Below are 12,521 nucleotides of genomic sequence, written 5' to 3' on the forward strand. Positions count from 1 at the left end.
AGCCTTGAATAAGGCATTGCAAGTGTTCAACAGCGATGTTTTGGCCTCATTGGTGGCCAAGAGATCACTCTTGAACATAATGTGGAAGGATTTGCTTAATTTACTTTCTATGGAGCCGCATGTGGGCAGAGTGGACACTCTTGTCATGTGTTTGACAGATTTTCTATGCACAAGCAAGTATTATTGTGCATATTGTATAGTACATTGCATATACTAGGTATTGTATATTGGGTAGTCTACTACACAGCAAGTGCCTATTTAAAAACTGGCTCTGTAGTGATTTTCAAACAACAACAAAAAACCTGTCCAGTCTGTGATTCAGCGTCCATCAGCTTTTATGAATGACTAGTTGGGACTTTTTTTTTTTTCCCTGGGTTTTTTTTGTCACTCACTTCCTGTCTGGTGTCATTATTTCCTCTTTAAGAAGTGGGTGTATACCATTGTGTCACAGGAGCCAGTGACACATGGCGCACTCTTGGCTGACCAGATGTGGTTTGTTCATGTCAACCCTAAAGATACGCTCACTTCATTCATGTTTTCTCCCGGATACAGTATGGATGTCGTCTTGTGACTGAGAATATTGTTTTGCTGGTGAGTTGGTTTCATTTCTGGTCCCTGCTCGTTTCCTATGTTGTGAAGATGATTTGGTTTTATATCATCAGATGAGTCATGTGGACAATGAACAAGGTGTTCAGTACAAAAGAAAGGAAGTTGATTTTGTTAGAAATTGAATGCTTTAAAGATGAAGTGTTTATAAGTAAGTCTCATACTTGGCACGATACCTAAAAATATTACACCGCTGCATCGCTCTGCAGTCACTTCTGTGGAAATATGTCTGAAAAGTTGTGCACACAAACATGTCTAATCACCGACACAGTCACAGTGTGTCACAGTTGAAGTGACCGTTATGCCTGAATGTGTGTTTACCGTCTACAGCCACCACCTATGTCCACTCCTAATGACAGTAAGCAGTAGTACTACTTCTACTACTACTTCATGGGTGAATCACAGCCAGGGCTACACACCTCAGCTGATCACTTATCCACACAGCCGCCAGATAAACTCCTACTACAGATCTTAACAGCTTTTCAGTCAACCTACACACAGACTAGACTGTGTAGCTGATTCAAAGCAAGCGTTAAAGTTATGAAAAACAGTTGATTCATGCCTGCCTCTGTGGTAGCATACCAGTCTGTAATACCTGAGGTAGTCATTTCCTGTTGTTTTTTTTGGCTTTTTAAGTAAACATAAAGGCATTCCTTTTTAATAAATGGGTTATCTCCCACTGCTGATTCAAATTTCAGGGGTTTTTTTGCTATCTGTGATATGAATGTTTTGTCTATGGTTTGTGTGGAGGGAATAATCTTTGTTATATTCTACAACTTCTCACGCTGAGTTTCATTCTGTGCCATTGTGGTTTGTGGCTGAAACTGAAACAAGAAATGTGGTGCAGGTGCTAATATGCAAAGTAGTACCGGTATACCAAGAAGTACACTGCTGGCATCAGTGCTGAAGCTGTTTGCTTACTATAACTATATATAGACTCTCTCATTTAAATGGCACCAAATCACTTTTTCAATGTATCAATGTGCCCTTTAGTTGATAAAATTTATGAAATCTATAGAAAATTGCCAAGCCTAAAGTGATGTTTAATAGTTGGGGTTTTTTGTTTTAGTTTTTAAAGAAGCTTGTTTTTAATCTTGTGCACAGTCATGCCCACATCCAGACAAATGTACGCACATGGACACACGCGTACACACTGCATGCCCAGAAGTGGAAAAGCTGACTCAGGCAGCGTCTGTCTTGCATATATTTGTCTGTATAGTCATTTACGGGAGGACAGTGGTTTGGAGTGGAGAGGTGAAGAGGTCCTAGATCCTCTTTGTGAATCTTTATTTTTAGCACAGTGTGAAGGAAAATGTGTCACAGGACCCTTAATCACCAGGCGTGACCTTTTACGCAGACACCATTTATTTAAGCCCTGCTCCCCTTTTCTTTTTTTTTAATTACTTGTACACAGAGATGCACAGACACACTCACTCCATTGTAGAGAGCCTCACAGGCTTCTTACTGTTAAACAGAGAGAGCTTTAGAAAGGGAGTGCTGAGTAATACCAGTGTTACTGTTAAATGCATCTGGGCATGAAAGCCATCACAACATTCAGACTAGTTCAGAGGAAGCAAAGGTTCACTTTGTTTCTTCTGTGGTGTGAACTCGGTGATTACTTGGCTTGGTTGTGGTGTCTGCTAAATATCAAAAGTTGTTAGTCGGGGTTCTCCGTTACCTTTTTGTTAATTAAATAAAAAATGAAATAAAATCGTAACAAAGGAATTACTTCTCTTCTTTTACTGGTCTCCTTTGATTTACCCACAAACCCTGTTCCCAGTGCATTGGCAGCTGTCTGATCAAAAGACTAAAGGATTCTGGGATGTGAATAGACTGTAGCTGTGTTCTTCCCAGGCAATTTCTTTTGTTTTCTTTTTTGTTTTGTTACATTTGTGAGAGGTTAATTCCAAAATAAAGAAATGTTAGACAAGAAATATCCATTTGTGCTTTGTTTTTTGAAAGTGTTGCCTTATAATCGTCCTCATATTGCACAGAAAACGAAGGACATCCAAGTAGGATCATATTTCTGCGCCTCCAACCATCAGGAGTCATCAGAGTTTGCCTGTGGAGTTTGGGAATGGAGGCTAACATCGTGATGCGTTGTTTACTTAGCCAACTTCAGGCCAACTGGATGTGCCCCTTCAGGCTTCTCTGTTTGTTGCCACATGAAACACTCTTTCTTTAACTGAGCTTGCAAAGCCGCTTGTTCTTCTCTGATCCTACCGCTGAAACCTGACCTGGCAGCAGACCTCTGGCTGACTGCCACCACATCCTCAATAACCCTGCTCACCTGTGTGTGTGGTATGTGAGAGCGAAAGCGGCTGAGTGTGTCTGCATCACAGCAGGATGAGACTGTATTCAAGCTGTCTGCTGTGAAAGTGTCATTTTTGAAGCATATAATTAGAGAGAGGGGTGTTACATGCGTAGATGAGCTTGCACATGCACTCGTTCATCCATCCCTGATAACATGGTGCTGTGCTGTCAGTGTTTCAGACAGACATGGTGTCAAGTTACTCGTGTTTGTAACTGCGCACCTTTGTGGCATAACAAGTTTGCCATTGTCTGACCTGTGACTGTTAGTCTCAGTGGCTACTTGTGGTTTTCTGTTTGTCGTGTGAGAACACAGAGCAACACGAGCACACACTGTCTGCAGTATCTGGGTGTTTTGTTTTGTTTTCTTGGTCAAGGCAATAGTCTATAGTTCCAGAGCATACAGAAACACGCACGAGGCTGATTCCATTTGCATGGTTGATCATGTTAAATGGCTGGGATCGTGGCTCCAAATGCACCGCAGATATTGCACCACACTCAGACACGTGCTGAAATGGTTGCTCATATATGGCTTGCATGAGCACTTAACATAGAGGAGAAAGGCCATTAGAGGCAATCAGAGCTGTTGTTTTTAATGGGCTGATCGAGCTGGAATGGAGATGGCCCTGTGGCCTGGAGGAAGAGTTAATGTCCCGGGCCACTCGAGGACAACGTAATGAGAATGCAGGTGGAAGTGGTGCGATGTGCAGCTGTGGTTGAGGCAAAGGCCCAAATGGAAACCAGATTGTGGATTTTTTTTTTTTTTTTCTGTTTTGTTTTTTTTAACACTAGAAGATGGAAACTCACTTATGCCATCTGTATGGAACTTTACGAGGTAAACTGGGTGGGTGCATGAGTTTGTCCGCCTGTCTTTGAATTGACTATATGCATAGTATGTGTCGATTACATGGCTTGGAGACTTTTGCATCTGCCAGTAATGAACTGTTACAAAAATAGCCTCACCATGCTCGCTTTCACTTTGGCACCAGCCTCTGAGTCTACCGACATATTCAGTAAATGTCTGTATACATGATTCATATTTGTGTGCATTCCTATGCATGCAGAACCCCGTTGCCAGTGTTTTCATTGTATGTGTGGTTTGTTCCGGAGGCACCAGATTGTCAGATGAGGGGAAGGCAGGCTGAACTTTTCTGTTTGCTTAGTGGGCATTCTTCTGCACTCTGGCCCTCCTCCAAATTAAAGCAGCGGCTTCCCACTGGACTCAGCGCAGCGCTTCCGTCACAGGGACACAGTGACACTGAATCATCTGCGCCTGTCAACTTCTCGCTAATGAATGTATGAGCGTAAAAATGGCACTGTGTGTTGTTGTGTCTGGAACTCTGATTTAAAAAGTTGTTGTTTGGTGAGGCTGGATTGTGTTTGGAGTCTAAGAAGCAGTTTTGGGGTTTTTTGTTTTTTGTACAAATGAAAGTTTAAACTTGTGACAACTGTTTGCTGGGTTGTTGAAATGCAGTACAAGTTTAATGCGTGTACATCTTTTATTCTTGAAAAGCCTTAAACATCTCCTTTTGACCATATTCAAATCTCTTACATCAGTTTGAAAATGCTGTCAGCTTGTCTCTTAAGTTAGTCGAGCTTATTCTGAGTTAGGTGAGGAATTACTCATTATTTGGCATCTGTTAGTTGTTTTTGTTTGCTTTTTACAGTAGAATAGCAACAATGAACTTAAGTGTACATTTTGTTTCTCTCTCCAGGTCCTTATGGTTGAGGTGGTGTTAACTTCCTCTTGCCATGCCTCCCGCCATGACAGACCTCCTGGACATATGGGCGGCACACTCACCTCTGGCCGGACACGCTCCGGACCAGATCACTGTGGACTTTTTGCTTCCCACTGGTATTTATATCCAGATGGACGTTCCACGCGAGGCTACAATTCAGCACATCAAACTGGTGAGTGTCACTGGGTTGGTGACTGCACAGGTTTCCTAAGCAACAAGGTTATTTAAAGTTTTTGCTTTGACCAGTGTTAATATTACACCTCAACTATTTAAACCTCTTTCAGTATCCTGCTCTGTTTGCACACTATCTGTACTCTAATTTTAACTGTACTGTACTCTGCTTTGGTAATTATTGTCCATGATGTAAATATGTAAAAATTGTTTCTGTTCTGTCCTGTTCTGTTTGTATATGGTTTTTGTTTTGCTGTGGATACAACCAAATTTCCCCTTGTGGGACAATTAAAGGATTATTCTAGTCTAAATACTTAATCAGTTCATATAAAATTCAACTGGGAACCTACTTTGAGGACTTCCTTTGCTTATTGTGTAGTTGTTCCTGCATGCCTGTAGGCGTGCTGTCACATTAAGGGAAAACAGAGGCTGCAGCCCAACATTCAGACAGCTGGTCGGTCAGTCAGACATTATCCGGTGCCTGTTTTGACAGAGGTGATTGTTGTGGCTGGCAGAGTGTTTTTCTGTTTGCAAATGGCTTGTGATGTCAGCTTATAGGTGATGAGGCCATATGTGAGTGGAGGTCAGAAGTCACAGACGTGATGAGGTTCACAACTCTAAGAAAATAACTTTGAGGCATGTGTTGTCAGCGTAGGTGTTTGTGTGCGTGTGGCCCTCATTCACAGCACAATCAGATTCCTTCTGTAATGACTGACTGTATGAGAACACAGATGCTCAGTCCTAAGATGTACCAGCTTCTGCAAAGGTAGCATTTATTGCTCTCAGTACAGGGCTGTTTATTGGATTGCACAGAATTTTTATTTTTATAATTCTGGTGTAAAACAAACATGTGCTGCACTGAAACACAAAGTCATTATTTCCCCCAAAAGGGCACCATTTAAAGCCTGAGGAGGTGGGTTGTTGCTGTGTGTACAGAGTGTCTGCTATTCATTGACCGCAAGCCCTGATTTCTCTCTGAAATTCATGGGTCTTTGAAATAAATGTTTTGGGGGGTTTTTTCCCCACTGAGGTCTGCGTCCTTGCACACTGGTATAAACCCATACACGGACGTGTTTGCATTTAAAAAGTACATAAACCTGTGAATCAAACAGAGGCCGTGTTTGTGAAAGGCCAGAGGCTGTTAGTTTAGCTAAAGGGTAGAATATTCTTTAACTTTTTGCAGGCTTTCAGACCGTCTGTACAAAACTCTTTATTAGTGATCATATGGCCAGCAGTGGGCTTGTGAATGACTGCTTCTTTCATTCACAAGCCTCCATTCATGTTTCAGACTACAGCCGAGCTCCCCAAAATGTTTTACAGCGATTCTGGGAAATGAGTTATCATTTGAAACTCTTTGTTTTCCATTTGTCACATGTTGAGATCACTTGCTCACAAAAGCAGTTCAGAGAAAGTAACTGTGGGAAATGTTTTGAGTGTTTGTGGAGAGGAGAGAGGAGGCTTGTTCTGTTTTGCCAGAGTGCATCCCTTTTTCCTCACAAAAAGACTCGCTCTTTGACACCCATCCTGTGATCAGGCTGTGGGGGGCAAAGGGGCATGAAGTGTACCACCAGGGGCTGGCAGGCAGGGGAGTCGTACTCTGATTGCCTCACCCAGAAACTGTGTTGTAAAGATATGAGTCACGTCCATTCCTCATTCTTGAAAATGCTCTTAGCCTTGTTTTATGAAACTGTCAAATAAAATGTGATGTTTATTACAGTTGCTCATTTTATGTAAGATTTATTTAATATGGGCTAATGGCTACAATAAAACTCACCGTGTGATTGATATATATAGATAGATATAGATAGATAGATATAGAAATATAGATATATATATATTTATTTATTTATTTTTGTGTGGGGCAAAAATACCTTAGTGGAACATATTTGTTCTTCTCCCTTCTAGCTCTTATGGAAGCAGGCTCAGAGCTTCCCACTGTTTCCTGCACTCGGCGAAATGGAGAGCCACATGTTCGAGTGTGTCAACCAGGCAGCCGTACACGAAGAGCTGGAGGACGAAACACGTCGGTTGTGCGACGTTCGCCCCTTCCTGCCCGTTCTCAAGCTGGTGATGCGCAACTGTGGTCGAGCAGAGCGCCTGTTGGACTCCAAGATCGGCGTGCTCATCGGCAAGGGTAATGCAGCATCGCTTTTAAGACTCTACCTCGGTTTGAAGCAGTACATTATCACACAAGATCTCTCACATGCGTTCCTCCGCTCCGGATAGATTCCTTTATTCTCCGTGTTTGACATTTCCAATAAAGAAAAGCACTTAAGAGCTGGTAAATGGGACTGTAAATCTTTCCTACCTCACAACAAGCCGTTAGCGCCTCCTCCAGTATGCTAAGCAGCTCTCCCACTCAGCACGCTCACCCATGCATTCAGACCCAAGGCTCCTGTGCAGATGGCTTCTATCACTAACTGATAGAGAAGCGTGATGTTTGACTGGACGTGTTCCTGACATGCCTTCCATCACATGTCACTTTGCATTTTCTCTGAAGATTGGGCCTTTTCAAAGAACACAGGGGCTCTGTCACTACCGTATAGCAGCCCAGTCCTCTGAGGTGATTAACTATTTGGAGGAAAAGCGGTGTTAAGTCTTGAAGCAAGGTGAAAACCTTGCGTCATGATCAACACTCAGTTTGTTTATCATACATGAAAGAAGGCACAGTAACGTTGAGTTTCGGGAGTGATTCCTGAAAGCAGGCGTAAACGCATTACAGCGGGCTGCAGGTAAAGTATAGTGGAAAGTCTTTTCAGAGATTTTAAAGGCAAAACGATGCCGTGACTACTGAAGAGAATAACAGAGAGGTTAATCAGTAATGAAAGGGAAGTAGTGTAGCCCCATTGGATTATTAAACAGACACACATTCAGCATTCTTCCAACCAAGAGATTACGAATTGGAAGTCCTTTGTTCTTCAAAGAAGAAGAGAAGAGGCTCTGAGTGTAATTGATCAAGACTCGGGTGATATTGATATTCTCCCCCCCCTGACTCCACTTTGGTCTGACCTGATCTCTTAAAGGCTTTTGAAAGAGTAAAGCGGTGTTTCAAAGGGAACCTCACAGGCTTGTCTAGAAGGTCAACACACACGCGCACACAGGCACACATACACGTGTCAACCATGTTTTCCCCCTCCAGTAATGCAGCCACACAAACTTGGTCTACACAGCTAATGTGCTTCAGAGCCTTCTTGAATGCTGAGGGTCATATGAATGTGAAATGCCTTTAAATGTCAACATGTTTTCATTACTCAAGAGTGAATGAAAAGTACCCTTTAAAAAATTATAATAATAATAATAATCCAGTGATAAAAGCAGAGGGTGGACTGTGATCAGCCCAACAGCAACTTATACCTCTGTGTGTGAATATTAAGGGGCTCTACTGTAATCCAACATGGAGACAGTCATCATTTTATGCACATTCATTACTGCTGGTGTCTGGCACTGAACATCCCACAGGTGGTTGTGCATTTTCTATTAATTTTAAAGCCTCTGTGTTCAAGTGTGTTACTTTAGGAATATTCACCATCTTCCTACTCGTTTCTCTTATTTCAGAAGTTTCGTACTGACTTTGGTTAAAAATGCTAATTAATTTTGTTCCATACTAAGAATCCACATTGCCATTTTTAATAAAAACTCAACTTGACCATTATCAGTCTTTAAATTGAACCTGTTATGCTTTGTATGATGTAAAAGAGAGGGAATATCTTTACTGTGTTCCTCTCAAGCAGATGGCCCCCACAATGTGCTGTTCAAACCTTCTGTTTGTGAGTCAGAAGAAAGAAAGAAACTGGCTTATAGGGAACAGCTGGAACAGCTTGTTTCAGTAGATGAACTGAAGGGCTGCAAAGTTGTTGATGAATTGGTTGAAGTCAGTTTGTTTGTTTTTTTTGTTTTGTTTTTTTTACGCTGATTTCTTGTAACATTAAGAATCATCAATTTAGATTTGTAGACAAATTACTGATATCCAAGTGCCCCTCTTTCTTAAAGTGGTGGCACGGCTTTCTTTTGCAATGTTGTAACGGTGTCCTTTACTCGTGTTCTCTAGGTCTCCATGAACTTGATGCCTTAAATGACCAGGAGGTGAAGGATTTTCGGAGTAAGATGTTTCGGATCAGTGAAGAGAGGATGCAACAAATACAAATGATGGCATTCTCGGAGTGGGTGCAAGCCTGCTACTCCCCACAGCTGGAGCCTGCGGCAGTGACTGCGATCACAGCCGGAGTCAACGATGCACCGGTGGACCTGAAAGTCATTATCCACTTTGACCAGTCCCAGGTGAGGGTCTGTAATGCAGAACAGTGCAGCGTAGCTTAATCAGTGGCAGTTTATGTAGGATAAATAAAAAGGATACACTGAACTATAGATGCAGGAGGTAGAGCAGGTCTGCTAATCAGGTTGGTGGTTCGAGCCCTGGCTGCTCCAGTATGGATGCAGCCAGTCTTTAGGCAAGATACTGAACCTCAAGTTAGTCCTTTGGAGTGTGAATGTTACATAGAAAATTTGGGTATAAAAAGCATTTAAAAATGCCTGTAAAGTAGAACAGAAAACTAGTCTTTACTAGTCTAGTCTTTGTTTTGTTTTTGTTTTTTTATTATCAAAGAAGGCTACATTTTCATTTCATTCAGATGCATAAACATGGGTTGGAATAAATGAGTCCTGCACAGCTTTATAGCCATTCTGTTTCAAAATGGGCCTAAACAGGATAATAGATGTTTTTACCTTCACTTCAAAATCATTCTGTAAAGAAGTGTTTTCTTTATTATAGTCCTGTAATTTCATAAATGCAAGGTTTGTGATGGAAAAACTCAATCATGTAGTTCACAGCTTTCTTTAGAATGCCTCATCCAGTCTGGTCTTTCTACCACAATCGCTGAACCTCTTACGGCTGTCCTCTTTTCAAAACATCAGCTTTAATCATTTTTACAGCATCAATAAAACCTGTTATACTTCCTCTCAACAGGCTCTGCACTAGCGGTGTAGGAATAAGTCAAAAAGAGAACTTATTTTGGATGATCTTAGACCTTTCCTGAGGGTTTTGACAGCTCTGACATTAATTCTTAATTTCTATTTTTAAAACAAGTTCATATAATGTATCCTCGTGTTGCTTCATTTTGTGCTTATATTGCACGATGCTGAGAAGGATCCTCAGTGAATTGTGGCTAATTTATATCTATTCTATCATTTTTCTACTGCAATCGGCAAGAGTAGACAAAAAGACACTTGAGTAATATTTTTGGTGTTGAAAATAGAGCATGAGTGCTAACGAAGAAGCTGTCTTTGTTTTGTAATGAGCTTTACAATATACGTGTAAAGTTTTGTCTGTTCAACATCTCTGCATACATAATGAATTGAGAATAACCGTGTGACTTACTGCTCCACTACAGAAGACAAAACCACCTTGTTTTAGAAGCAAAAGTAACCATGTGACTCCACCAGCGCAGGCACATGTACTGTAGCTCAGCCTCTTTTCCTCCTGCTCTCACAGTTGGCAGCTTCACAACAGTCACGTGATTGAGCCCAACTAGCAAGACATGTGACGACAATAAGTGGGTCAAAACCATCAGTGAAATTATGCCATTCTCTCAGATGCACGCACACATTAGCATGGCAGCTCAAGGGACCAAAATGCTGATTAAAATGAGCTCCCTTCTTTTCTCTGAACTCACTTGACTATGTCCCTCCATCTGTCTCGGCCTTTCTCTTTGCCTCTGTAATAGAAATAATATTATTTAATAATAAAACAGATGGTCACATCCTTCCAGACTCCTGTATATCAGCTTTGATCAACATCACAGGCACACACATGCACATAATACAAAGACTGACCATCTGTGCCACCGCACTCAGGTGAACATTGGCAGGAAGTCTTATTTTGAGAGATCAGACACAATAAGCTACATTATAGACAGGAAGTGCAGTGGTGTCGTTTATTGTTCAGAAATAACCAGGGTTTGGTGTGGACTGTCTAAATCATTGACCGCCTTCCTCCTCCATGTTCACGTCAGTATCCAAATCAAGTCTCATTTTAGCTTTTAAAATATGGCTTTTATAGTCACCAGCATGTAATTGGAAAAACTTTTAATATCTCTGCTGTGTGTAGATCCTCACTAACGCAGCTAAGGTCGCTTTTTTTTTTTTTTTTTTTTAATTACTAATGAAGGATGTTTTTATTAAATCGCCAGGAAATTAAAAGCAATTCCATCTCTGGTATCGGGTCAGTGCTGTGCTATAAATGGCATGACGCAGTGAGCCTCGCGGTCACACAGCAAACCTGGTAGATTCCCTGTGATAAGGCGATGGAGGCTAACACGTATTTGAACACATATCAGTGGAAATCCTGAATGAATTCAGCCATCAGTGTACCAAGTGATTACATGTATATGAACTCTGTGTATCAGTTACTTGTACACATGAAAATTGAGAGAGACTTTTATTATGGTCTTATAGATCTTATATCATTACTTGTTTCTCAGTGTTTTACTGTGCTCTTCCTGTTTAAGATGCACAAGCAAATGCAGCTTCTAGGTTTATATATACAAATATGAAATGTTTGTATTTAAATCATAGAGGGTACCAAATGTGGAGTCTAGTGATTAAATGGCAGTAAAACATTTAACTATAAAAGCCATTTGCAGCTCATTTTTGTGTCTCACCCTTCTGGCATTTTGTCATCTAGATATGACCAAATATACACACAAATGATGATTTAAAAAAAAAACCAAACAGCTATTATATTCTCACATGGTCCCAAATACATTTTGACCAGTAATAAACACTTGACTGTCTATTTTCCCTTCTTGCAGGACTCTGCCAGTCTGAAGGTGTCATTGTCTTGCACCCCCAATGAGCTGATGGAGCAGGCTTTGAAAAAGTGGCTGACCACCCACGGATCTGAGGACGCGGTATGGAGGGGTCAGTATATACTGAGGGTCAGCCAATGTCTGGAATTCCTTGGTGGAGACCATCCACTGATTCAATACAAGGTCAGTGGCTGCATATCAAAGCTGTGTTTAAGTGTCTGTGAGTGGCTGATGAACTTTAACATCAACTTACATGTCTCACTTTCAGGTTCATGCACAGATATAGCAGATACAGTCTTCTTAAAATGTTGTTGCTGCTGTATAGTAATACCAATAGGGAGACCACCGCAACTGAAGGTCAAAAGGGTCTTGCAGTGTTATTACTGTGACAGCAACACACCAAAGCCTGTTTTCTGATTGCAAAGAAAGATGTTTACAAGTTCAAATAGTATGAGGTTATACTCGAACCATCAGCATCAAACTGGTTTCTAAGAAATATTTTCAGTAGAGGTTTATTTGTGGGTTCTATTTCTTAAAAAAAATCAAAATAAAGTGTGTTTATGTACAACTCATTTCAACTGTTTTGGAGACAATTTGGAGCACGATTACAGCTATTTGCTGAAACGTATGCTCGCTAGTTACTCTTTATTCCCCTTAAGAATTATACGTTGTGTTTTGTGGGGTTTTTGCACATTAATTTTTCAGAGTAATCAATTGCAAGCTTACGTTTTCTTATTAGTTCATTCTGAATATGAAGCAACTAAGCATGATAAAGTTTAAGTGATATTGAGCAGTATGATGGATGACTCAAAACTGCCAAAGTATTAGCTTGCAGGTAGCTGTTATAAGCTGAGAAAAAAAAAAATATATATATATATATATATATGTGCAT

General features: G+C 40.9%; 1 protein-coding gene across 1 annotated transcript in view; it reads left to right on the top strand.

Annotated features, from left to right (window-relative positions):
* Window positions 1-12,521, top strand: part of pik3cb (phosphatidylinositol-4,5-bisphosphate 3-kinase, catalytic subunit beta) — a 47,471-nt gene that overhangs the window by 17,797 nt on the left and 17,153 nt on the right. The window contains exons 3-6 of the mRNA XM_005738368.2: window positions 4,632-4,827; window positions 6,732-6,960; window positions 8,875-9,104; window positions 11,633-11,812. Coding sequence (XP_005738425.1) covers window positions 4,669-4,827; window positions 6,732-6,960; window positions 8,875-9,104; window positions 11,633-11,812 — 798 coding nt within the window. The 5' untranslated portion in view covers window positions 4,632-4,668. The remainder of the gene's footprint in view (window positions 1-4,631; window positions 4,828-6,731; window positions 6,961-8,874; window positions 9,105-11,632; window positions 11,813-12,521) is intronic.

This window comes from Pundamilia nyererei, unplaced genomic scaffold, assembly GCF_000239375.1.
Source record: "Pundamilia nyererei isolate P.nyererei 1_Seehausen unplaced genomic scaffold, PunNye1.0 scaffold00083, whole genome shotgun sequence".
Lineage (NCBI taxonomy): Eukaryota > Metazoa > Chordata > Actinopteri > Cichliformes > Cichlidae > Pundamilia > Pundamilia nyererei.